This window comes from Amblyomma americanum, chromosome 1, assembly GCF_052857255.1.
Source record: "Amblyomma americanum isolate KBUSLIRL-KWMA chromosome 1, ASM5285725v1, whole genome shotgun sequence".
NCBI classification, from domain to species: Eukaryota; Metazoa; Arthropoda; class Arachnida; order Ixodida; family Ixodidae; genus Amblyomma; species Amblyomma americanum.
In genome coordinates, this window is record NC_135497.1 from 246,976,800 (window position 1) to 247,004,670 (window position 27,871).

Genomic DNA, 27,871 nt, shown 5'->3' on the forward strand with positions numbered 1-27,871 from the left:
TCTGGAGACCTTTACATGGGACCAATCATGTGGCTCTAGGAAAGTTGTTTTCGCTTTTATGTGCAAAATAGATACTGTTTTAACGCGTTTTAGCATGCCGCCGTGATCATTCATGTTGGGATCTTGTAGTTGTACAGAAAAATTGGCAGCATAGAAAACTTGGTAGCAATGTCGATACTGCTGGCGCATTGCATCGACATTGTTCAGATGTTTTGCGTTATCTACGGAGATGAATCTTGTGTGGTTAAAACCCGGTGCTTCTGCGAACAATAAGCACCGCGTTTCAGCGTAGACCCTTTTTTTTTGCTGATTTTCTACAGGACGCTGGAAGCAAATCTTCCTTCATTATTATTATTTCAACATACTGCAGGCCCTTTTCGGGCCCTTGCAGGAGTGTTAACAAGGCATCAATGTGATCAAACACAAAAATAGAGAGATCTTCTGTGATCTAAACACAAAAATAATAGAGAAAATTAAACAGAAAAGTCAATTTTTTCAATATAATTATCAAATAATTTCACGGAAGTACACTTCACCGCATCTTCAGGCAGTTTATTCCAATAGGATATAGCATCTGGAATAATCACTATGTTCTATAAAGTCACGTATGGGCCTTCAATAACAATGATTTTATAAGATATAAACAAAGTTCTAGTTAGCACGGAGCGGTACACACTAGCGTGATCTACTGAAGCGGGGACCCAACTAGGCCTGCGCAGAGGCAGGTGCGTGCTCGCATCTGGCTTTTCGGAGCCATAACGCATGAGCAGTTGGCGACTTTCGGAAGCGCGCGTCCGCAGATGGCTCTTCGCGGAAGACGATCGCGCCTTGTTAAAACTCCCTAATAGCAGACACAGACTTGCACTCCTCTATCTGTAATATACACAAAATAAGAAAAACTTGTGGTTAAACACCTTTAGCTCTGCGTTTAGTTGAAAAATCTCCAGCTTGAGCGGTCAAATCGACAATGGCAATAACATTTCGTGCCCGAATTTCGCGTCCAGGGTACCGCACACAAAATTCGGAGGTCGTGGGTTCGGATCCCACCGGTGGCATGCGGTTCTTTTTTCTTCTTTCTGATCATTTATCTTTAAACATTTACCCTTTGGATCTCCTATTGATGGACAACGCAAATTATGGAAAAAGAAACACCCGCTATGCTCCTTAGGTTCGGTGACTGTTGGCTTAATCAGGAAGGGGGTCAGGCAAGGATACACGATCTCTTCAGTACTATTCACTTCATGTTTTTCAGGAGGTATTCAGAGCAGAGGTGGGCAAATGCCCTCAGTTTTACTTTTCCTCCCTCACTCTCACTTCTGAATCCATGGCTCTCCCTCGCCCTCACCCTGGTTTTGAAAAGTTATCCGACCCTGCCCCACCCTCACTTCGAAAAATTTGCTGGCCCTTCCTCGCCCTAACCCTCACATCGTCGGCCGTCCCTCACCCTCTCCCTCACTAACAGCGCCTCGGAGACGCCGTCGCGAGCGGAAATTTTGGCTGCAAACCTGAAGGGGGACGAGACCAGGCCCCCCTCTGGGGTAACTGGAATCGTTTTCAGCCGGAAAGAGCTGCTGAAAGCCCAGCAAAATGACTCCATGTGTCGCGAGATGAGCGACGGTCTCAGGGAGACGGAGCGCCGGGACGCTACTTGTATTGTAGCGGGCGCAGGGGGTAAAAGCCAGCGTGTGTCGCGGCGAGCCCCGGGGGATTCATATTTGCTGGACCATGACGGGCTCGTGCTGAAATACATAGCCACCGATGATGAGTCCATTGACCCGTTCAAGGTGGTTATCCCCAAAAGTCTGAGAGGCGCACTGTTGCGATTTTCTCATGACGAACCACTGACCGGTCACCTGAGTGGCTCCAAAGTTTTTGCAAAAATGAGTCAATCGGTGACGTGGCCCGGCATGAAGCGTGACATTTTCCGCTATTGCCGTTCCTGTCATGTCTGTCAAGCGGTGAAGTCAAGGGGCGGCAAGCCGCCCGGAATGATGAAACCAATTGACAGTGTGCGTCCGTGGCAGATGGCCACCTGCGATCTGATGGGGCCTTTCCCCAGGAGTAAGCAGGGGTTCATTCACCTGATGGTAGTAGCTGACCATTTTTCCAAATGGGTCGAGTTGTACCCGCTTCGGAAAGTGTCAGCACGAGCGGTGCTGGATAAACTCCAGGAAGTGTTCTGTCGGTTCGGCTTTCCGGAAAGACTGATCACGGACAATGCGTCCTATTTCACCGCTCGGGTGTTCGGTAACACGTGCAGTTCCCTCGGAATTGAGCACTACACCACTTCACTCTACCATCCCCAGTCCAACTTGACCGAGCGAATCAACCGAACCCTCAAGCCAATGCTAACGGCCTTTGCCGAGTGTCAAAAGGACTGGGCAGACCATTGAGCGAATTTGCGTTCGCCATTCGAACAGCTGAGAATCGCTCAACTGGTTTCTCTCCCGCCTTCCTCAATTTCGGGAGGGAGCTGGCGAATCCGATGTCAAACGTCGTGCACAGCCAGCTCGGGGATGAGCAGACGCGGGCAGACTGCTCTGCTTATGCGTCGACGCTTCGGGACCGGCTTGGTCGGGCTCTCAACAGAGCAAGGCAAAGTTTGGCGGCAGCCAGAGCCCAACAGAAGGCTCAGTATGACCGCAAGCATCGCAGCCTGACTTTTCAGGCGGGCGATCTTGTCCTGAAGCGCAACCACGTTCTTAGTGATGCGAGCAAGGGGTTCTCAGCCTCGCTCGCTCCTAAGTGGCTTGGTCTTGTACCGAGTGGTCAGAGTCTGGTCGCCGCTCGCGTACCTGTTGGAGGATCCCCTTACGGGGAAAACCAGCCGTTCCCACATCGCAGACCTGAAGGCCTATGCGTCACGGCCTGACGAGTTTGCGTCGGTACCCATTGGTATCACAAGCAAGCGCAAAGGCACAACTGGTGCTGCGGAACGCAACCGTACCGAGCACAGGTACAATCTGAGGCGACGGTCACCGATGTGATTGATGCCGGATGGCGGACTCTTCCGCAATCGAAGGCACGCAGCCTCAGCTAGCTGGCGAGCTTTCTCGTCGGGCCCTACCCCAGGTGAAGCACGGCGGTTTCTTTTTTTTTGTTTGCCGCTTGCTCAGTTCCAGCCTTGTGCAGTTATTTAGTCGTTTGTTTGTTTTAGTCAGTCTGTAGCATGTTTTGTTTCCAGTTTATTCGTTGTTTCTTCTAACGTTCCGAGATCTGTACATATGTAATATACGTTGGCGTTCAGTTTTTTTAAACCAGACTTGCACATATGTAAACTTCAACCTACTCGCGATTGCACTTTTCTTGTAGCGCAGAGATGACCTTCTTTTGTACAGAGCGCCTTCTTTTCATTTACGTTCTGGCCCCACGTTGGGCGCCAGTTGTGGGTTTCTCAGTAGGCACAGGCCACTACCCACCGCGGGTTCGAGCTTCGCGCGAGCCAAGGGCCCCGATCAGCCGTCACCACACGCACCCTGGGGCACCGCTGCGGCGGCGTTCAACCTCTGCAGAGAGGAGAGTGGCTCGCCGCAAGAAACAGGCCCCCAAGTTCACAAAGGAAACGTTTATTGACGCCGTCCTCCAGCGGTACACACACACACACACTCAACAGTCACCCCGTCCCGGGGCGCGCTCAGAGCAAGGCTCCGGTGCGCGCTCGGGGCAACAAGAGAAATGCGCGCCGCTAGCACGCCGCTGCAGGAGATTGTCCCCGCGGCAGTGCTGTGATCTCTCTCGTGTCGGCCGTTGGGCCGTTTGCGAGAGAGAGTGGGCAATCAACGCAAGGTGCGCCTGTCAGAGGTCGTTGGACCCCTGGACAGGCTCGAGCCACGGCGGATCGAGGACCCACGCTGGCGAGCTCGAGTATGAACTGGACTGAACGGCAGAGGCCGGCCCGGACGAACAGCAACGTACGCACCATATACCCCTGTCACACGGGACTTCTTCTCGGCCTTTGCCGTAAAGTTGTCTTATTGCACTAAAGGAGGAAAACCGAAAAGGAGCAGCGACGCTGCTACACGGCAAATCCAAAGGAGCTAGAACGCGGCCTCCGTGAATGCCAAAAGTCACCGCTGTGTGTGAAGCGGCGCTAGTAACATTATGAAATTAAAGCAGACGGTAGCACTTCAACTAAGAGTGCATTCGTTTATGTTGGAAAAAGTAGCTATCACGATAATAAACGAGCGTTCTGACGGTGAGAAACGGATATTTTGAAACAAAGTTTCTTTTTTTTTTCATCGTTCTCGGTCCGACCACGGTAGGCGCACTTTTCCGTTCGGCTCCTCGTTGTGTTCGAGAAGCGTGCTTTGTTGCTTGTGTCTTTGTGCACACAAGCAAACTCAAAACACGCACTCAACAAAGAGCAAACGAAGAAAAAACAGCAAAGCGAGATGCGCAAGCACGTGTGTGTCGATGCGGCTGCTGAAAAGCGTTCAAGTCCTTTCTTAGCAGTGTGGATGTCTTTAGTCATAGCCTCCTCTACGGTTAAGTGCACTGTAACGCAAAATTAACCATTGAATAAGATAAATTAGAAATTTTTTACGGTTTCAAAACTAAAAATTGCGTCAATTTTTTATTCTTTGAGCTCGCTAGCTGGCGCTGCCGTCTGGGTTGCTCTAGGGAGCCTACATGTCGCGCCCCCTCCCGGCTCGCCCCCTCCCGGTATGTAGGCTCCCTAGGTTGCTCCTTTAAGCAACTTTAAGGCCGCTGACGGCCGCCTTTATTGCTACGAAACTTTATCGCAAAGGTCTCGACGCTTTGCCGTGTAGATGCGCGTCACGCGCCTTTGGGGCAAAGGACCTTAATTTCTAAGGCCTTACAAGTGCCCGTGTGACAGGGGTATTACGCTGTCTCGGAGGGGTCTCTCTCTCCGGGCCCCGCTCGGACGGTCGCGCGCCGCGCGACCACCCCAAACGGGTCCCGAATTCCCGCCAAAAGTCACCAATGGCAAAGGCCCTTGGGAAGCCGGGGGCGGAGCTGCGGCCGAATGACAGCGATTAGCCACCAGCCGTCTCTCCGCCGCCCGAGGCGGGAGAAAGCGCAAGAGAGCGACGCGGGATGCCGCGCAGACGCCACGGCGGGAATCTACCAGGCTTCCAACAAGTTCCCAACTGCATGTACTAAGCTGCTCCTGAAGTTCCGATATTCCCTATTCCATGTCTTTGTGCATGTCCGATGCACAGCAGCGATGGCGTAAATGCAGCGATGGCGTAAAGGTAGAACATCCGCCTCGCGTGCAAGAGGACCGGGGTTCAAATGCTGGTGCCGCGCAATTCTCCACCGGGTTTAAAGAAAAAAAAATCCGCGTGTCGATGGAATTACATAACCAGGCCTGGAGTGCGGCCTGATCTCGGTGACCAGAACCGACAACGCACTCTCTCACCAGAGCAGGATTTGGCCACCCTGGTGTAGTACTGGGCCACAACCTTCTATGATCAAACCAATTAACCCTCGGCCCTCAGTCCCCAGCGGCTGCGGAGCAACTGACCACGGCGGCGGTCAGACCTGTGACGCAGCGGAGAGGGTTAAGAATCTCTGGCTCCGGACAGGCCGCCATTGGAATCTGAACCTGGCAACGTTTAACGCTAGAAGTTTATTTAGTGAGGCTAGCCTAGCAGTGCTGTTCGAGGAACTAGCAGGAATTAAATGGGATGTGATAGGGCTTAGCGAAGTTAGGAGGACAGGTGAGGCGCATACAGTACTAAAGGATGGACACATACTGTGCTATCGCGGATTAGAGGATAGACGAGAGCTAGGTGTGGGATTCCTCACTTATAAGGATATAGCAGGCAATGTAGAGGAGCTCTATAGTATTAACGAGAGGGTAGCAGCGATAGTAATTAGGCTGAATAGGAGGTACAAGCTGAAAGTGGTGCAGGCCTACGCACCCACATCCAGCCATGATGACCAGACCGTTGAAAGTTTCTATGAGGACGTAGAATCGGCAATGAATAAAGTAAAATCGCAGTACACTGTACTGATGGGCGACTTCAACGCGAAGGTGGGCAAGAAACAGGCTGACGACCACCCGGTAGGTGACTATGGGATAGGCTCTAGAAATAGCAGGGGAGAGTTATTAGTCGAATTCGCGGATAGAAATAATTTACGGATCATTTATACCTTCTTCCGCAAACGAGAAAACAGGAAGTGGACCTGGAAGAGCCCCAATGGTGAAACTAAAAATGAAATCGACTTCATACTATGCGCTAAACCTGGCATCATTCAGGATGTGGCCGTCCTCGGAAGGGTGCGTTGTAGCGACCACAGAATGGTAAGGTCTAGAATTAGCTTAGACTTGAGGAGGGAACGGAAGAAGCTAGTGAAGAAGAAGACCATTAGCGAGTTAGCCGTAGGAGGGAAAGCACAGGAGTTTAGGATAGCGCTGCAAAACAGATATTCGGCTTTAACTGAGGAAGACGATCTTCATGTTCATTCTATGCAAGATAATCTGATATCAATAATTACGGAGTGCGCAGTAGAAGTAGGCGGTAGGACAGTTCGAAAGGATACCGGGAAGCTATCTCAGGTAACGAAAGATCTGATTAAGAAGTGCCAAAGCATGAAGACGTCTAACCCTACCGATAGAATAGAACTAACGGAGCTATCAAAGTTAATAAATAAGCGTAAGGTAGCCGACATAAGGAAGTTTAATATGGAGAGAATCGAGCATGCTCTAAAGAACGGAGGTAGCCTAAAAGCAGTGAAGAGGAAACTAGGCATAGGTAAAAACCAGATGTATGCATTAAGAGGCAAGCAGGGCAATGTCATTAGCAATATGGATAATATAGTTAACGTAGCCGAAGAGTTCTATACAGACCTGTACAGTAGCCAATGTAATCAGAGCGCTAATGAGAAAGACAGCAGTGCACAGCAATGCGTCATCCCGCCAGTAACGAAAGATGAAGTAAAGAAAGCCTTAGAAGCAATGAAAAGGGGAAAAGCAGCTGGGAGGATCAGGTAACAGCAGATCTGTTGAAGGATGGAGGGGACATCGTGCTAGAAAAACTAGCCACCCTGTATACGCAATGCCTTATGACCTCGACTGTACCAGAAGCTTGGAAGAATGCAAACATTATCTTAATTCATAAGAAGGGAGACGCCAAGGACTTGAAAAATTACAGGCCGATCAGCTTACTATCCGTTGCCTACAAAGTATTTACTAAGGTAATCGCTAATAGAGCCAGGGTAACGTTAGACTTTAATCAACCAAATGATCAGGCAGGCTTTCGTAAAGGATATTCCACAATAGATCATATTCACACTATCAATCAGGTGATAGAGAAATGTGCAGAATATAACCAACCTCTATATATAGCTTTCATTGATTACGAGAAAGCACTCGACTCAGTGGAAACCTCAGCAGTCATACAGGCATTGCGTAATCAGGGGGTAGAAGAGCCTTATGTCAAATTACTGGAAGATATATATAGCAACTGCACAGCTACTATAGTCCTCCATAAAGTCAGCAATAAAATTCCAATAAAGAAGGGCGTCAGGCAAGGAGACACAATCTCGCCAATGCTGTTCACCGCATGTTTACAGGAGGTATTTCGAGGCCTGAATTGGGAACAGTTAGGAATAAGAATAAATGGAGAATACCTAAATAATCTGCGATTTGCTGATGACATTGCCTTGCTGAGTCACTCAGGAGGTGAACTGCAAATCATGATCAATAAGTTAGACATGCAGAGCAGATCGATGGGTCTAAAAATTAACATGCAGAAAACCAAGGTAATGTCCAACAGCCTAGCAAGGGAACAACAGTTCACAATTGGCAGCGAGAGCCTAGAAGCTGTGACGGAATACGTCTACTTAGGGCAGGTAGTGACAGCTGATCCGGATCATGAGAGGGAGATAACTAGAAGGATAAGAATGGGGTGGAGCGCATATGGCAAGTCCTCGCAGATCATGAGTGGCAGTTTACCAATTTCTCTCAAGAGAAAAGTGTACAACAGCTTAATCTTACCGGTACTCACCTACGGGGCAGAAACGTGGAGGCTAACGAAAAGAGTTCAGCTTAAGTTAAGGACAACGCAGCGAGCCATGGAAAGAAAAATGATAGGTGTAACGTTAAGAGACCGGAAGCGGGCAGAGTGGGTGAGGGAAGAAACACGGGTTAATGACATCCTAGTCGAAATCAAGAGAAAGAAATGGGCTTGGGCAGGGCATGTAATGCGAAGGCAAGATAACCGCTGGTCCTTAAGGGCAACGGAGTGGATTCCAAGAGAAAGTAAGCGTAGCAGGGGGCGGCAGAAGGTTAGGTGGGCGGATGAGATTAAGAAGTTTGCAGGCAAAATGTGGATGCAGCTGGTAAAAGATAGGGTTAATTGGAGAGACATGGGAGAGGCCTTTGCCCTGCAGTGGGTGTAGTAAGGCTGATGATGATGATGATGATGATGATGATGTCTTTGTGGCCATATGGCATTTAGGCCCGACAACTTTTTCTCAAAACCATCAATTCACTCATTTAAACCGGGAAGTTATTCTCACTAATCTTTTGACACGCCTGCATGCAGGCCCTTAATTGTTGAATTAATCTTGCTGTGGCCTTCTAGCAATTCCAATAGCATTTGTTTTTCAATCGGACCAGGATTTGTTTCAACGCCGCCGCAAGACAACAGATCTTTGCTAATGCAATCACGCAAGAAAGGAAACGCTGAACACACAGTGGGCAGGGAAGCAGCACTAGAAAGTCAGTCATTCCTGCAGCAATGTGCAGATTTGGAATCACTAACCTGGATAGCAAAGCAAAAAGGATTGCTTAGCATGCTGCCTCGTTTGCTGCTGCCATGCCCACTGTGCTAAAATGGACTGTGCGCACAAAAACTAATGTATGCCAGGAGAATTTAGAAAAAAAATTCAGTAGTGTTTACCACGATAATTACAATAAGCGCTAAGCACAGAATAGACTCATAACACGGAAATTTTGTAGGTCGCTTAATTACCATTACCCGATGACATTGCGATTGCACTGGGTCTTTTCAATTTTACTACTTCTAATCTTCCGCCTTTTCGCGCGGTTTGCTACATGCTCGTCTGATGACGCTTCCACGCGCGCGGATGGAAGACGATGAAGACAACGCTTTAAAACTACAGCGTGAGAGACTGGCACTTTCAACAACTGTCGTGAATGCGGCTACGTGACGAAGACGACAACATTGCAAGCACAGCTCGACAGCTTGGCAGTTCGTTGTGCCATTGTATGAGGGTAACAACAACAACAACAGTTCGTACAAGCAGGATGTTAGGATTTCTCCCAACTGATTGTTCAAATGAGGGAAGTGTTTGAACCGATCGATTTAAAACCGGAGTGGCACTCCTTGGTGATGCGCTCAGCCTATACCTCGCATCTAGCGCTCTGTTGCTCTGTCTTCGTGCTTTGTGTTTCGTGGCCTATCCAATAAGCTTTGTAAATAATTTAATTAATGTAAATAGACTACATTTTCGATCTTATAAATGTCATGCTTTAAAAAAAAAAAGCTGTGGCGATGGCGTAGTGGTCTGAAGTAGCGGCCAGCGGAACTGATTTTTTAGTGCCGCCGCGAGTTCGGATCCCTCGCCCCCAGCTTTAATTTTTTATTTATTTAGTGTCTTCCACCGTGCGGTGCCGGCTTTCCCCTGCAGTGAGGCTTGTAGCGCCCCTCACGCGCCTTATCTCTGACAGATTTGAGGTTCGAACTGTTTATTTGCGCTGCTCGCGCTGCGGCGGCCTAGCCCAACTTGTCAGCCTGCCGCCATTTTGGCCTAATAGCCCCCGCGCCTAGCTCCTGCGGGTTGAGGAACATTTCCAGCTGCGACTATCACCAGCCAAGAGAACAAGTTCCTCCACCTCGTGTCGTCCTTGCCTCCTGACGTCGCTGAGGAGTTAGTGGACGTCATCAGCTGGAGTTAGTGGACGTCATCAGCTCGCCCCTTCGACACGTTGAAGGCAGCTCTCATCGACCGGAGGTCCGCGTCCGAGCGCATCAAGCTGCAGCAGCTCCTCAGCGCTACAGAGCTTGGTGACAGCCGCCCTTCGCAGCTCCTCCGTCGCATGCTCCAGATTCTGGGAGCGTCCGCTGCTCAGCACGACCCACTTCTGCGTGAGTTGTTTCTTCAGTGTCTTCCTCAACACATGGTCCCCGTCCTCGCAGCTGCGGGCGATGTTTCATTAGACAAGCCCACTGAACTCGCTGACCGTGTTGCCGACTACTCACGGCTCCCAAACGTCAGTTCTGTGACCAGTCCGCCTCCAACAACTGCTGCAGACTCCCAGCTTGCCAGCATCGAATCTCGACTTGATGCGCTTGCCAGGCGGCTCGATGTCCTCGCGCCTTTGCCGCGCCGTTCTTCGCCGAGGTTCTGGCCACGCCGCCACTCCCCGGAATCCCAACCATCCGACGCGCCGCCAGCCACCTCGCCCTCTGCTGTCTGCTGGTACCACCGTATTTTCGGCAGCTCTGCCCGCAAGTGCACACACCCGTGCTCATGGTCGGGAAACGCTGCGTCCGGCCACTGACGGCGGCAAAGTGGACGGACATGCCGCCTCTTTTACGTCTCGGACAAGATTACTGGCACTCGTTTCCTGGTCGACACGGGAGCACAAGTCAGCGTCATAGCGGCCTCTTGGGCAGATCGCCGTCGAAACGAACAGACCTCCCCGCTCCAAGCGATCAACAACTCCCCCATTCGCACGTGCGGCCAACGGTCCCTGACGCTTAACCTCGGATTGCGCCGCACGTTTCGCCGGATCTTCATTATCGCTGACGTCTCGCAAGCTGTTCTCGGCGCGGACTTCCTCAATTTCTTCAACCTAGCCGTCTACATGCAAGCTCATCGCCTCATAGACCTCAGCACGCACCTCTTCGTCAACGGCGTGCTCTCCACCACTGCGGCGACGGGGCTTCGCGCTCTCGTACCTGTTTCGCCGTATGCGAAAGGTCTGGCTTATTTTCCCAACCTCACAAAGACGCATACCAGAGAGTCACCGTTAAGCACTCGATCACTCACCACATCGTGACTTCGGGACCTCCGGTGTTTGCTCGCCCTCGCCGTTTGTCGGGAGAACGCCTCGCTATCGCTCGCCGTGAGTTCCAACACATGCTTGAACTCGGCATGGTACGCCCTTCCTCCAGCAACTGGGCATCGCCACTTCACATGGTGCCAAAGAAAGATCCGGGCGACTGGAGACTATGTGGAGATTACCGCGCCCTCAACGCTTACACTTTACCAGACCGCTATCCACTTCCTCACATACAGGACTTCACATCAAATCTGGCAGGGTGCACGATCTTCTCTAAAACTTACTTAGTGAAGGCTTATCATCAAATTCCTGTGGAGCCCGCTGATATTCCGAAGACGGTCATTACCACAACGTTCGGCCTCGTTGAGTACGTGCGGATGCATTTTGGCTTGCGCAACGCCGCACAGACTTTTCAGCGAGCTATCAACGAGGTTACGCGAGGACTCGACTTCGTGTTCGCTTACATAGATGATCTCCTCGTAGCAAGTTCATCCGGTGCTGAGCATGAAGATCATCTGCGCGCTCTCTTCCACCGACTGGATGAATATGGGCTCGTCATTAACCCGAACAAGTGCCTATTTGGCGTAGCTACAATAGAGTTCCTCGGCCACCTTGTCACTCCACAGGGCATTCGGCCTCTCCACAGCAAAGTCAAAGCCATTCAAGATTTTCCCGCCCCCATGTCACTCAAAAAGCTCAGAGAATTCTTGGGCCTCCTGAAGTTTCATCGCCGCTTTCTCCCGAAGTGCGCCTCTTTACTGAAGCCTCTGACTGATCTTTCTGATACGAAAAAAATTCTGCGCCACTTGAGTGGACTGATGATGCCGCCACAGCATTTTCTGCTGCCAAGAAGGCGCTCGCAGATGCCACTTTGCTCATACATCCAGTTCCTGATGCTCCACCGCGCCTCGTCACCGACGCCTCGAGCATTGCCGTCGACGCAGTTCTTGAGCAGTACGTCTCTAGGTGGCAGCCCCTCGGTTTTTTCTCCCAAAAGCTGAAGCCACCTGATACTAAATACAGCACTTTCGGTCGAGAATTGCTTGCTGTGTACCTCGTCATTAAGCACTTTCGCCACTTTTTGGACAGCCGGGACTTTCACATCACCACGGACCATAAGCCCTTGACGCTTCCCTTCCAAACGAACCACAGCCCCTACACTGCACGCGAGATCCGCCAACTGTGTTTTATCTCCAAGTTTACAGTAGATCTCCGTCACGTTCATGGCCCGGAGAATGCTGCTGCTGATGCGCATTCTCGTGTTAGTGCCATGGGGTCTGAATCACCAGTGGACATGGAGGAGCTAGCGGCTGCACAGCGCAATGATCCAGAGCTGCATCGTCTTCGCTCCTCATCCACGTCCCTGTCCTTTGCCGAATGTCCTTTGCCGTTTTCCTCCTAGTTCATTACGTGCGAGACATACACTGGCGTCTCGCGCCCCTACGTACCTTTGGCTTTCCGTCGCACCATTTTTGAAAAACTGCTCCGCCTGAGCTACCCTGGTACTCGTGCTACGCAGAAGCTGATCACATCTAGTTTCCTTTGGCCAAGCATCAATGCCGACGTCCGCCACTGGGAACAAACCTGCCTTCACTGCCAGACGTCAAGGTTCACCGGCAAACCGTCACGCCTGCCTCTCCTTTTCGGCCGCCTGACGCACGGTTTTCCCACGTTCACGTAGACATTGTTGGACCACTCCCGTTATCACGTGGGGCCTCTTATCTGTTCACCTGAGTGCACCGTTTCACCCGCTGGCCCGAGGCGTTGCCCAGTGCTGACACTACAGCCGAGACCGTTGCTTCTGCCTTCCTTGCCGGCTGGGTCTCTCGTTTCGGCTGCCCGTCTGTCGCCACCACCGACCGCGGCCGCCAGTTTCAATCGGCCCTGTTTACTGCTCTTGCCAATATACTGGGCGTTCGCCACATCCATACGAAAGCCTAATACCATCCTTCGGCCAATGGCGTGGTGGAACGTCTGCATCGATAACTGAAGGCTGCCCTTAACACTTATCAGCCAAGGGAACGCTGGTCCGACCACCTTCCCCTCGTCCTCTTGGGCATTCGATCGGCACTGAAGGCTGACCTCATCAGCTCTTCTGCTGAGCTAGTCTACGGCGTTCCCCTGCGTCTCCCTGGAAAATTCTCTCCTTCCTCCCCTTCGTTAATCCATGACGCTTCCACCTACATCCGAGACCTACGCAACACATTTCGCCACATTACTCCTGTCACCCCTGCAGCCCGTCACCTTCAGTCCGTGTTCGTCAGCCAGGACCTAGGTGGCCTCCTGCACCCATGTCTTCATCCAACCGTGACCACATCCGTCCACCCCTCACACCGGCCTACGATGGACCGTTCCGCATCCTCCATCGCGCGCAGAAGACTTTCACGTTAGACGTCAATGGCCGTGAAGACGTCGCGGCTGCTGACGGCCTCAAACCAGTCTACATTGCCACTCCTCTGCCCGTCGGCCCTACACTTGCTCTCGCTTCGACTGCGCCGCCATTGTGAGCAGCTTCCTCCAAGCAGATCCGTTGGGCGAATTCTGTGGCTTCGCTCTACGGGGGGAAGGGGGGGGGGGGGCTGTAGCGCCCCTCGCGCCGCGCCCGGCTCGCAGGCCATGGCACGCGGCGCCGGACAAGAAAGGGGAAGTTGGGCTAGGCCGCCGCAGCGCGAGCAGCGCAAATAAACAGTTCGAACCTCAACGCTGTCGGAGTTGGTTCTTCCTCGCCTTAGCTCCGACAGGCTCTTATGCGGTCGCTTAAAATAAGACATTATTGAGGCCACTTGGAAATCAAACGGCTCGCTAAAATGCAGCATTTGGACCGAATAATAGTAATTGCTAACTCCCCGAGTCTGGAGTGAACGATTGGTGTGGTTGCCATTCTAGTGCTCCAGCGCTTCCAATCCGCCGAAAAGGGTTTTGTCTGTATGTCTGAAACCTGCTTCTGGCGGCTTTGGCGTGGAATTGTGACGTCATCACCAGCTGCCCATCGGATTGTGAGTGAACTGCCCACCGTGGCAGTTCAATTTAATGATAAGTCGCGAGAGACTCACCGAATATTTTACACAATTAAAAAAAAAACGTTTGTTGTTAAAAGAGCGCTTTTTCGGTGGTGTAGTACATCACGGCGATGGAGAAGGTGTGCTGCACCCGCGTTTCGTGTTCGCCTCGTGTACGTCCAGAGTGCAGAAACTACGTCTTCCCCGGGATCTTCACCCTAAGAAGTAGCGCTTTAAAACGGGAATTTATAACGGGCGGCATAGACAAAAGCGTTAGCCCGGAGTACGGTTCGGGCCACCACCCTCGCCCTCAAACAGTGAATTCTGCCCTCCCTCACCCTCACCTCATGTCTTCCCTCCATCGCCTTCACCTCATCATGTCTTCCGTCCCTCGCCGTTACCTCAGCATGTCTTTCCTTCCTCACCCTAGTCCTCACATATTTTCATCCGCCCATCCTTCCTCACCCACACCTACACCGAGTGAAATCCTCGTGAGGTGAGGGTGAGGACGCCCTCATGAGGGTTCGCCCTCGTGAGGATGCCCATCTCTGATTCAGAGATATCGATTAGGAACAGTTGGTGATAAAGGTTAACGGAGAATACCTAAGTAATCTACTATTTACTGATGGCATTGCCCTGTTAAGTAACTCAGGGGACGAATTTCAAAGCATGAGCAATGACTTAGACAGGAAAAGGAGAACGGTAGGTCTAAAAATTAATATGCACAAAACTAAACTATTGCTCAACAGTCTCGCAAGGGAACAGTAGTTCACACTTGGTAGCGAAGTTCTGGAAGTGGTAAACGAATACGTCTACTTAGGGCAGATAGTGACCACTTATCCGGATCAGGAGAGGGAAATAATTCGAAGGATAAGAATGAGGTGGAGCGCATATGGCAGGTTCTCCCAAATAATGAACGGCAGTTTACAAATATTCCTCAAGAGAAAAGCATACAACAGCTGTATCTTGCCGGTGCTCGCCTATGGGGCAGAAACGTGGAGGCTAATGAAAATGGCTCAACTTAAATTGAAAACAACGCAGGGAGCTACGCAAGGAAAAATGATAGGTGTAGCGTTAAGAAACAAGAAGGGAGCGAAGCGAATCAGGGAACAAACGCAAGTTCATGACATCCTAGTCGAAATCAAAAAGAAGAAATGGGCATAGACATGTCATGTAATGCGAAGGCAAGATAACCGACTGTGCACGGTTAAGGGTAACGGAGTGGATTCCAGCAGAAGACAAGCTAGCAGGGGCGGTAGAACGTTAACTGAACGGATGAGATTAGAAAGTTTGCGGGGACAATGTTACCGCACCTGGCACAGGACCAGGGTAATTGTAGACGTGTGGAAGAGACCTCTGCCATATAGTGATCGTAGTCGGGCAAATGATGACGATGATGAAGCATATGAAAAGCAAGGACACGTTAACGGCGCAAAGGCACTGCGACTCTTAAAATGTTGTGAAGACACATGTCCTTAGCACTTGTGGCTACGGCATCGATCAAATTTCAGTTTGTTTTGGTGGATATGAATATAATCATCGCTTGCATAAGGGTGTACGTGGCAACTGCGGGGGTAGATTACTGCCGTATCGTTCTGAACTCTCGAATTTTCGTCATGCGAACACGTGTAACCCTAATTTTAAACAGTTGTTTCTGTCAGCTGGAGGTTTTGTTTATAGGAGGGCATCGTGAAGCGTGTGCCCGTAATAAACATGCTTTCTTTTCTTTTCGTCTTCTGACTCTCTCTATCTAGAGCTACGAATTCTTGCCGAGAACCTACTGTTTCCGGCACGCTGATCTTGGCGCTTACCGAACAAGGTTTTCCTGCTTCACCTGAAAGGTTTTCCTGCTTCATTTGAAAGATCAGCGGTCGGGAACAAGAAAAGAGGCGCACTTGTATACGCGGCAATAGAGCAATGAAAGGCTGTAGTTTTTGCAAAGCGAGCAGTGCTATATATGATCTAGAGCGGAGAAGCGTGCGTAATCGCGGGTGCCTGCAACCTCTCGCTCGGGCTCCATCCTTGAGGACTGGTTCCTGTGCGTTTCAGGTCCTCTGTGGTCCTTCCTCTTCCATCTGTCTGCGATTTTTGACTTCATAGCCTTTGTAGGGATACACCTTTGCGATTTTCATTTCGATCCCTACGAGTAATGGTTCACAAAGGCAGGCACGTATACGAGGGGGGGAGCGGCGAGGAGGCCCCCTCCCCCCCACCCATAATCAGCTCGCCCACCTTTTCTTCTCCCCCCCCCCCAATCTTTCTAGTTGAGCATGCACTGCGAGGTACCCCTCCCCCGCTCCCCATTACAAAAAAAAAATGCCTTGGGCCCCTCCCGAAAAAAATTTCTGGCTACGTGCCTGACACAAGGGCCTTTCATTTTCGGATAGAGCCTGATTCTTACCCACCGCGGTGTCTTAATGGCTTTGGCGTTCGGTTACTGCAGCCCTCGGTAGCGGAGTCAAACCTAGCCGCGGTGACTTCATTTCATGCTGTGCGTTATCGGTACACGTTAAAGAACCCCAGACGGTCGAAATTATTCCGAAGCCCTCCATATGGCTTCTGTCATAGCCCGTATGCAGCTCTGGACGGTAAACTCCACACACCACATGAAAACCTTATTCCTCGTGTTTGTTTTTGCTCCCTGCGCAGATACTAAAAATTCCGGTTAGACCCGATTTCTGCTTTAATTACTCCCTTCCCAAAAATGTAAATCCCAAGACTGTGTTTCTAAAGATAGGGGGCGCTCGCGGAAGTACCACAGGAGGGTTTCTTTCATGATTGAGGGGCTTCACCGGAGGCAGCCGGGAGTGTACCGTCTTCGCCGTTGTCTGCTACGGTTCTCTTTCGTTCGCTTATCATGCCGTTAGAGAACACCTTTTTATGTAGAACTGTTTAGGCCGTCTAGTTTGAACGACTGTATTAGTGAGCAAATGTGTCATTCAGAGAAACACCCGGGCTCAGTCATATAACGTTATTTGTTTGTTTTTACATCAATGTACCGTTCCAATGCAACCGGGACGCAAAAGTTCTTGAAAAGGTACGTGCTCTTGGAACAGACATAAAAGTTAAAAATAAAGCTGCGCAAAAAAAAAGATACATGAAGGAGTTAGGTGCTAAAATTCAGAGTAATCCAAAAGAACTGTGGAAATTTCTTAAAGTTAATGGCCGTGAATCAGTCGGTATTCCGGCACTGAATAACGGCGCTGAACCTATAACTGATGATTTTGATAAGGCATGCTGTTTCAATGATTATTTTAAGTCTGTTTTCGCAGCGAACTCGCATCATGAAATGCCAGTCATGGATGCCCATGTGCAAAGAGACAATGCCTGAGCTAACAATTACATACAACGGTGTGTTAAACCTGCTGAATAACATAAAGGTGTCTTCGGCAAGCGGGCCCGAAGATGTTCCCGGTAATGTCTTGAAGGTCTGTGCTGAAATCATTGCTCATTACTTAGTTATTCTATACTCGAAATCGTTAGATACAGGAATAATACCCCAGCAATGGAAAAACGCTAACGTGGTGCCCATTCATAAGGGTGGTCCTAAAAACATAGTTGCTAATTACAGGCCGATTTCGCTTACAAGTATTAGTTGCAAAACGCTTGAACACATAATATATAGCGCGTTGATGAAGCATTTGGAACAAAATGAATTTTTCACTCAAGCTCAGCATGGTTTTAGATCAGGTTACTCGTGTACGACGCAGCTCTTAGAATTTAGCCATGATATTTTTTCATCATTTGACAAGGGTCTACAAACGGATTGCATTTTTTTAGATTTCAAGAAAGCGTTTGATTTGGTACCTCATGATTTGCTACTGTATAAATTATCTTTGATCAAGATTCCAACTTCCCTTCTGAACTGGCTTCAATGTTACCTGCAGGGACGCAAACAACGTGTATTGATTAATGGGTCCCAGTCTGATTATGTTCCTGTATCTTCGGGGGTACCGCAGGGGTCTGTTTTAGGACCTCTGCTGTTTCTAGTTTATAATAATGACATTTCTAAATATTTGACCTGTAAAATACGTTTATATGCTGACGATTGTGTTATCTACCATGTTATTAACAGTTCTTCAGATTCTTGTCATTTGCAGTGCAACTTGGACCGCATACAGCAATGGTGTTTGAAGTGGCAGATGTTTCTGAACCCAATAAAATGTCAGTTTATTTCTTTCACGCGCAAGCATCACCCTTTCTTGGCTGAATACAAACTAGATTCTACTCGACTTTCTAGAGTTACTCACTATAAATACCTCGGCGTTTACTTTTCGTCTAATCTCACCTGGAATGAGCACGTCGAGCACGTTTCTGCTAAAGCTTATGGCATGCTAAATTTTCTAAAAAGAAATTTTAAAATGGCACCACTAAAAGTTAAAGAGCTTCTATATTTCACCTATATTCGGCCAATATTGGAGTATGCTTGTGTTGTTTGGCACCCCCCTACTTTAAATTTAACAGACATGCTTGAGCGTATTCAGAACTTTGCCGCTCGGTTTGTCTCAAGTAATTATGATTTTAACAGCAGTGTTACTAACATTAAACTAACGCTGGGATGGGAGCTGTTACGGAAACGCCGTACCAACTCCCGGTTAGAAATGCCGTACAGAATCTTTCACCGAAAAATAAAAATAGATAAAGAAAATTATTTGCTTCCACCGCATTTCAGGTCAAACAGACTTGACCATGGGTGGAAGATTAGAGAAATTAAATGCAAAACTAACACTTATCAAAACGCATTTTTCCCATCTAGCATTCATGACTGGAATCGCCTGCCCCATGAAATTGTTGAGTGCCGTTCCGAGTCTATGTTCCGCGCGTTGCTGTCCGATGTATGAGTGCGCAGTTGGCTTTCTTTTGGCTTTTTTAATCACGCGGTCTTCGTTCTTGTTGGTCCAGCATCATTTGGTCAGTTGGCTTTTTTTTCGTCATGTTTTTTTGTTGTTTCATATTTCATTCATTTTGTACTTGCTGTGTCATGCCTTGTTGTATTGCTTTTTTTTCTTCCTCTTTTTTTTCTGGCCTATTCTTCTGTTATGTATCCTCATCCCCCCTGCAATAATGCCTTCGGGCGCTGCAGGTATTTCCAATAAATAAATAAATATAACGTTGCTGCAACTTGCATAAGATTACACTAATGTTCAGTTAGTGTTAGGGCTACTTCAGTGTTTATATTATCATTCTGCCATCCAGACGGCCCCTTTTGCTCTTTCCCATGAGGGGATGAAACAATGCCGGCGTAGCATGTAAGGCTAGATTTTTTTCCCAGCCGATTCTCTAATTGCTCTTGGACTGATTCGTGAACTTTTCGTTGACTAACAGCCCGTACTCAGTGCTCAGTAATACAAGCTAGCAAGCCTCAACATTCTTTATGCATGAAAGGTTACGCTGTACGTATTGTTGCATGCATCCTTAACTGTGCTACTGGACTCTTCATGCACAGCGTAGCAGCGTATCTTGGCCAGAGCGGTGTTTTAAGGGCTTTATATTAGCCCTGCAGCTTGATGTAGAAGTTCTCTTCAGTGGGGTGCAGTCCTACTGAGTGAGTGAGTGAGTGAATGAAAATTTCTCCTGCCTTGCTTCCTGTAAATGCTGCTAGTCATACGGTTGGTAGTTATGGACGCAATGCTAGTAAGGAGACACCTTTAAGTGCAGCAGAGGGTGCAAAACATAATAAAGTATATTAAATCGAGTGATAAATTAAAAAGAGGGTTTAAAGTGTGCAGTGACTATAGCGACGCCAAAAGGTATCAAATACTGATTAAAAAGAAAAACGAGTTACAAACTGGAGAACAGACTGACACTGCGTATGACGGCGCAGGCAATAAGCTCACTGACTGGTTTTCGTGCAGAGTGATAGGTGTGCGACTGATCCATAAAGTTTATCGCATTTTTAAAAGAGAAACATGTTTCTCCGGGCAACAATAGTGACTGCGTCTGCATTTCTTGAGCTTATAAAACACCATTAGACTTTTCAGCTATGTTCCACAGCTTTCATTCGTTTATGAAATTTATTAAACACTTGGTAATACGTTGTTTGCGCTCATTTTAATTGCTCCCATAATCCGCTCTAAGACTGAAGTTTTACCGCACCACCAGCACATCGAATTTCATATACACTGTTTATGACCCCATGCACTTTGGCGCACACGCGAATTGCTCGCGAGGGCGAGGAGAAACGGATTCTGAATAGACGAAATACGCAGTCTGGCACACAGTGGGCGCCTCAGCGAGCTTCAGCCGCGCCGGAAGAGGGGGTGAAAGAGGGTGAAAAAGATCACAACCAGACTATAGTGCGCATAACTTGTGAGTTAGTTTGTCAACGGGCGGTATTAAGCAAAAAAAAAAACATGGTATTAAGCACCTAATACCTGAAATTTCAATGCCATTCGCGTGGTGCTACACGGGCGAAGCGTAATGGCATTCGTCCTGATGGCATTCGTCCTGATGCCATTCGCAACCTACCTGCATTCTATGATGGAATGGATACGATCGCACTCACGCTTACGCCACTTAGCATATGTTTTGTATATAGAGAATTCCTCTATTAAGTAACAAGAAACACATTCATAATATCTAGCTTAAATACCTAGCTTAAATTCGTAATAGAGTTACAGTTGTGGCAAAATTTCACAAACATATACAACCGTGACCAACAACCTGCGAAATTGGCAAGAGACACGACCAAATGAACACTATTTGCAAAAAAATACCTTTATTATTACATTTTGCCAACATGACAACAATTTCAACAAGTGCTATACCTTTGTTAACATTTTCTTTAATTTTAGCGTACCATCGTTACAAAGTGAAATGAGATTAAATCTCGACGTGTAGCTCCGGCTACGGAAATAATGGCATTAAGCAACTTAAGGCATTAATAGCGTCCGTGTGGCAGGGGTATGAGCTGTACAGAACACCATTAAACTGTTCAGCTATGTTCCATAGCTTACATTTGTTTATGAAATCTATTAAACACTTGCTTATACGTTGTTTGTGTTCATTTGGATTGCTCACATTATGTAATAATACTGGATCACATTCCTCTTTCATCATGGCAACTTGAATATGTTGGCTGAATAACCGTTGGTGCATGCCATCACCTGGGCTACGATGACCAATTTGGGCGGGAGAGGTGGCTTCAGTAAGAATAAATAACACTCATAATTAGCCATCAGGTCTTTTATAATGGCGTCATGGATGATGTCACCGGTCTTGCTGCAAGCCAGGCACGTAGCCAGAAAATTTTTTCAGGACGAGCTCAAGGCAATTTTTTTGTACCTGGAGGGAGGAGGGGTGGTTGGGGGTGGGGGTACTTGGTGGTGCATGCCCAACGAGACACTTTTAGGAGCATGAGGGGCGGTGGAGCCCGTGCCTAATCCCCCCTCCCCCCTCGCTTGGATAAGTGCCTGCTTATAGCACATAGATTACAAACATGATCAAAGTGCTATTACAGTAGTTTTTTTTTCTTCAGTTTTTCTAGTGGAAAAATGCATGTAAACATGCTTGAAATGTGCTAAATTTGGTGTGGTGGGCCTGAAATACTTTTTTTGGGAGTAGCTGGCTAATTTATCATCATAGGTGTACCTTTAATGAATACCTTCGAAGAAACCTGCTTTTATAATGCAGTAAAATGTGCTGTAAGTATTTTACTTTGACGTGACATTTCGACATACCTTTTCGGTTGGTTGGACTTCCTTTAGGCAGAACAAAATTTCAATTTTTTTCTTAATTTGTGCAACCTGTTGAACGCAAACTTTATAATACTTTATAATAACTTGACTGGTAGTGTGAATGATGTGTGCATACATTGTCATTACTGTTGCCTTTGTGCATTTCTCTCTTGCATGCGGTATCAAAAAATGTTCAAAGTTAAGATGCAATAGTTCAGTACGTTGTCTGTTCTCCACGTTTCATGCTGTATGCACTACTGTTGTGCAGGATAAAATATGGCTCTGGATTCTGTTCCAACCATAACACTTTCAACGGGGTACAAGGTTCCAATTATTGGCCTTGGAACATGGAAGGTGAGCTGTTTCTCTTGTTTTTATCTTTTAGGTAACCTTATGTTATGCAGCCTGTTGGTAGGTTTTTAGACTTTACTGGCTCATATCACAAGCTGCATTGTTGAGTTACTTTTGCTATCCTACTTGCTGCTATGTACAATCGTGAGCAGAAGTGGAGAGGCCACGGCTCCGGGCGCGGGAGCAGCTGCTGGGCCGCACCGCGGAGCTGTATCTCGCGCCGCACGCTCGTTGCGAGAGTGCCGTGTCAAATAGTTGGCGTGAATATTATTTTATTGTTACTTATCGCGGCAAAAAAAGAGCCTGTGAGTGCCGAACATTTTTAATACTTATCTGAAGGGGATGCTCCAAGCGACGATCCACAGTGCCTTGAATTTTAGTCATCGATGTATTCGTCCTCTACCTTATTATTCGGGAGTCGAGTGGAAGCCGCACGTGCCTTTCAACAGCGTGCCGATATAGGCACAGACGGCATCGACGCGTAACCGTCGAGGCTCGCCGAAAACGGAAGAGGAGGGAAGCAGTTCGCCCTGCTTTCCCTTTAGAGACTTTTGGCGCTTTGCAATGTCTCGACTGTCAGCTGCAGAGTATCGGAGCGCCGCAATAGAAATTTATCAGTGGTGGTAAGCACCCGCGCGAGAGCGAGAGTGAAGTTTGTCGTCACTCGGGGCACTCTCGCAGCGAGCGTGTGGCGCTAGTGTTCCTGTATGTGCTCCCGCAGGAAGCAGAGTTGCGCGACTGTTTTCCCTTGCCGCTCCGAACGCCATTCGCCGAGAGGCGATCACATGATTTTCATCACGTAAAGTGTTCAACTTTCCGCGGGGAAGCTGACTTCAACGGCATAGTGTTGCTGTATATGCTCCCACAGGAACACTACACAGGAGGACAGCCCCTCCTATCTTGAGCACAGTCTGCTTTGTTATCCCACGGGGGGGGGGGGGGGGGGGGGGTGCTGTGAAGGCACCACCTGGACGAGGATGTGGCCAGGGGCTCCCCAACTTGAGTGCTGTCTGCTTTGTTATCCGACTGAGGGGGTATTGTGAAGCCCCCACAGGGACGAGGAAGGGTGCCTCTAAACAGCCTTCTCGTGAGGCTCTTGCCACATGAGAAGCATCTTTCCCGCAGAGCTTGGAACAAAATGGCGGACCTTCGCGCAACTCTGCTCCCTGCGCGAGCATATGCGGAGCGAGATAGCAGCGCCGCGGTGCGGCACCGCAGCTCCTCCCGCGTCCGTTGCCGTGGTCCCTCCGCTTTTGCTTAGCACTGTACATGAAGAATGTTATGTACAGTATGTTATGAGGGAATACTGTCAGTGCATGATGGACAACTGTCTTCTAATGGATGCTGTTGCAGCGCCAACCGTTGAAACTTTAGAAAAGATAATTGACAAGAATTGAGATCATTCGTTTGAGATATGTCTTAGTGTACTTCAGGTAACCAAGGCAGCCTGTTCCCTTATGTGTCTAATTGCATCCACATGGTGCATGCCGCATGCACAAGGTGTTGGTGTACTCCTCGCAAAAATATCAATTACAGGAGGGCTGTTGGAATTTTCTCTTTGTGAACAATTTTTGTTATCATCGAGACAAAATGAAGCCTAGATCAGCATAAACATGATGCTACCTGTGTAAGTTAACTGAAGAGAACTTTGGCGAAAATGAGTTCCTTAATAACTGCCAATAATTTGCAAGTCACTGCTGAGTCAACTGACAAGATGAAACTACTTTTTTATGCGGTTAGGGTAGTGTTGTCTAAACTGCTGCATTTTACCCATAACGCCCTGTGTGCGGGTTCGATAGATATAGGGCCCTTCGTTTTTCTAGAAAAGATGGATTCTTGCCTGATTCTTGCACCCTGAGAAAACTTATTAAAACTGGGTTAAACCTTATCTCTACATAGAAGTGCGCCTTCAAGAAACCATACTTTGTCAGTTCAAGGTGCTAAAGGCTCAGCACAGAAAAGAGTGGTTTTCTTGACCCTCGGGTGGTGTTTTCAGTTAAATGTTGGCAATATCGTAAACCTTTTTTATGCTTGTTATACATGCCACGAATTAACCAGGAGATGTGTTGTATTACATTTTGAAGCTAGAAATCAGAACACAAGCAATGTCCAGACATCTTATTAGCATCACTTTGTGTTGTGCTAACCATACCACATGTTGCTCCAACTCTATATTGGAGGAGTAAAACGACCGCTGTGACGATGAATAAATGTTTTCGCAGTGTGCAAAGGCAGAAATGTCTAACACAGACGAAGAAGTGCTGCACACGGAGATAGAAAAGTGCCCAGCAAATTAACTGTAATGAATGAGAATAAAAGGTACCTGATTTGGTAAATGGTTCTTTAGTGCAACATACCAATTATGTATTGGGCATGACACTCATGACCAAAAACTAGAGCACGTATTGACCCAAAAAAGATCCACCGGTAATGCATTACTTTTGCTGAGAAAATATAACCCGAAAAAACCCGTAATATAGAATTTTTTTTATTAATGACTTGATTTCTACGCCAATTTGAACTCAACTAGAACTCGATTGTAGTCCCCGAATTTGATAAAAAATAAAACCAGAAAATGAAGGGACCTACATATACATGACAGGGAGCCTTCACAATTTAAGCATTCTCAAGAGATTGCATGGGCCAGTCGTTGCTGTTAGGAGGACAACTAAATTTGCTGGTATACTTAAAAGAAACAAAATATTTTAAAGATATGGCTGTGTGTTCAGATGTAGCTGCTAGGTACTACATTCAAGTTACCCTTGATTTTTCTCTTTTATTTGTTGCCACCATTTGCGTGAACGTGGTTGTGCAGTCTGAGCCAGGCAAGGTGGAGCAAGCGGTCAAGATCGCCATCGATGCAGGCTACCGACATATTGATTGCGCACTTGTCTACGAGAATGAGAATGAAGTGGGAAGGGCCATTGATGCGAAGATCAGTGACGCCACTGTTTGCCGCGAAGACCTCTGGATCACTAGCAAGGTGGTGTCCGCAGTATATTTACTTGTTGAGCCCTATAGTTTTCTGTCCAGCCAAGTCCACATTAAACCAATTCAATTTGAACATCTTAAGCAATGTGTTACATAGAGCAAAATGCATCTAGGACGTACAGGACTCTGCTATTGGCAAGAACAAACAAAAGTGAATTCAGAAAACTATAAATTGCTATTCTATTATTGTTACGCTATCATGCATTCTTAATTCCCAGAAAAGTTTGCTATTTGTTTACCCTCAGCCATGGTGCCTAGATGCATAATCCTTTGTAAGTGCAGTTGGTGCTTAATCTTCCATAACGTTACTGACTGCAGAATATGGTAAAATTTCTTGTTTTTATTTTTGCTAACATTTTTACAGTCTTATGAGCAAAATACTATGAAGATACAAGATACAAAGTAAGTTCCAGTTGTCTGTAAACGAAAAAAAAATGTCAGAGCGAAGCTGTGCTTAATGCAGCAAATACACAATACCCAAACTGTTTTTTTTTTCTCAATATACCATGGTATTATATATGATGTAATAAATACCCAGTTGAAAAATACACCAGGTTGTCTTGGTGTGGTCTGGTGTGAACACCAGACAGTTTTAGTGTGTTCTACGGTTTACACCAGACTGGTTTGGTGTGTGCTGGTGTGCACATCCTAGTGTGTTTTCATGTGCACACCAGGGTGGTTTGGTGTGCTGGTGTACATATCCTAGTGTGTTAGTGTGTTGTGATGTGCACACCAGGGTGGGTTGGTGTGGTCTAGTGTGCACACCAGACTAAAGTGCACATCAGAGCGCTGGTGTTGGTAGCGTGCATATCAGAGAGATGGCGTTTCTTGAGTATGTAACACTGCCCACAGAAGCCAATTTATTCGCTCTGTTTGGATCATGAGCAGCTCAGCATAATTGTACAATAGATATGTGAGCAATTACTTCACACCATTAAATAATAATTTAATTATATAAAAATAATTATATGTCGAATATCACGGTGAATTACACGGCGTCAGGAAATATCTGAAGATTGAATATGACGCGTCAGTGCAACATCGAGTGCCTTTGAGGGGCTGATTGTGGTCATTCGAAAACACGGTGGCGCGAAGCGCCTTATTCTGACTGCAATTTTGTAACAGTTCGCAGTAAATATTTGCCATGACACGCGCAGCGCTAATAGCCCCGCGCCAGCGCCTAGCGTACTTACCAACGCCGTTCAAATCCAGCGCGCTGGCTGCTATGTCACGTGGCAAGAATCAGCAACCCTCCCCTTTCACCTCTCCCTCTCTGCATTCCAGTGTGATGTTCGGGTCCTTACGTCCCCCTCCCCTCCCCCACATCCCAATCCCATTCCCCTGGCCCCCAAGAGTGATGCCCACGAGGCCAACATACGTCGGGGCCAGTATCCCCCTCCCCAGAATATCCCTTAGCAGCAACCACCACCACCACCTTACGCCGCGCCGTTCCGTGGTCCGTGCTGCTGTTCGTGTGCTGTTTGTGTCTGATTTCAAAATCGTTGCTTCAAACTTGCGTTTGGGTTTCCTGCTTATCGTAGCTTGCGCCGCGTGCCAGCAATGCAGCCGTTCGCGTACTTTGTGAAAAAGTGACCACGCCGAGAAGCATGGAGCCATTTAATTTTGACAACACGTTCGGCTTCAACCGTGGCAGCCGCAAAGCAAGAGAAGAAAGGAGTTACTGCAAGGCGTCGAGTGTTCGTTTCCAGGTGAGACCCATAGTGTAGCGCAAAAATGCGTGCAATTTGCTACCGCGAAAAAAAAACAAACAAAAAAACGAGCGAGCACAAAGGCGAGAAGAAACGGAAGGGACGAGGCTCTGTCAGTTCTGTCCTGTTAGTTTCTCTTCGGCATTGCGCGTGTTTCGCTAGTTGTTTGCGCGGCAGCAAAGAGCATTCCACATCGAATCATCAACATGCTGGTCTGTCAGTGTTCACAGTGTATGCGTTGCTACGCGAGCGCCGATGTCTGTCATAGATGCGTTTGCTAAAGACTCCTAAATGTGAATGTGCCAATTGGATACCGCCCAGCAAGGCGCTGTCCCAGCGAACTGTGTGACTGTGTTTCGGGATTTCGTTAAGTTGGTTGCCCGACTTCCTGTTCATTATTCGACGTGCGACTTGATCGTGCGCTGCCTGCACGCGTGTTTTTTGACGCCACTATCGGCCCGTTGCGGACTGCCGTTAGCGTACGCCACTCGGTCTGCTTCGCGTTGTTGTTATTCGCTACGCGTATGTGCGTCTTTATGATGTGGCGTCTTAAGATTAGAACACACCTCTACGAGCCGATTACACCAGCTGTCAAGCTCAGGGTGCGAGGGGGGTGACGCGTCAAGGCATGCAAGCGACTGAGTGAATTGAGCGACGCGTCGCAGCGATACCCCAAAAGGAAGCTGGCTGCTCGATCACCAGTGTAACATTGGTAACGTTGCCTGCAGCTGTAAAGTTCTTTTAGTTGCAGGCGGTTAGTGAATAAAAATCATAGCTAAATGTTGACGAAGTAGCCCTAGAAAAAGAGCGATTCGTAGCCGTTTCAAAATAAGTGTTTTTGAATAACCTGTGTAGTACAGAGCTTATGATAAACTAGTGTGAGCAAGTGGCGTTATGTATTTAAAGTTTGGCTGTTTAAACATTTTCTTGTGGTTGTGTGAAATGCCAGCAATACAAATAATTACCAGGAAGTGCCAGGCATTGTGGGTGCAAGAATACACAGCTGGAAATTATGTTATGCAGGTGAAGTGCCTGGTGTTCAGTAGTGAAGAGGTCTGAAAAGAGCTTCATCGGAGAGGATGTCTCGACTGTCCAGATTTGGGGTGCTTCTTGCCTGTGCCCCTTTCAGCATACATTGCAGAG

General features: G+C 48.0%; 1 protein-coding gene and 1 pseudogene across 2 annotated transcripts in view; both read left to right on the plus strand.

Annotated features, from left to right (window-relative positions):
- The window catches only part of LOC144114888 (aldo-keto reductase family 1 member B1-like), a 69,057-nt gene that overhangs the window by 975 nt on the left and 40,211 nt on the right, over window positions 1–27,871 (plus strand). Inside the window, exons 2-3 of one of the 2 annotated variants that reach the window (XM_077648897.1) lie at window positions 21,946–22,031; window positions 24,844–25,011. In XM_077648897.1, the coding sequence (XP_077505023.1) occupies window positions 21,954–22,031; window positions 24,844–25,011 (246 nt within the window). In that variant the 5' untranslated portion in view covers window positions 21,946–21,953. Of the gene's footprint in view, window positions 1–21,945; window positions 22,032–24,843; window positions 25,012–26,361; window positions 26,476–27,871 lie in introns of those variants that run through there. The other variant, XM_077648896.1, reaches the window with a different exon arrangement.
- On the plus strand, window positions 10,034–11,152 carry LOC144096376 (uncharacterized; annotated as a pseudogene).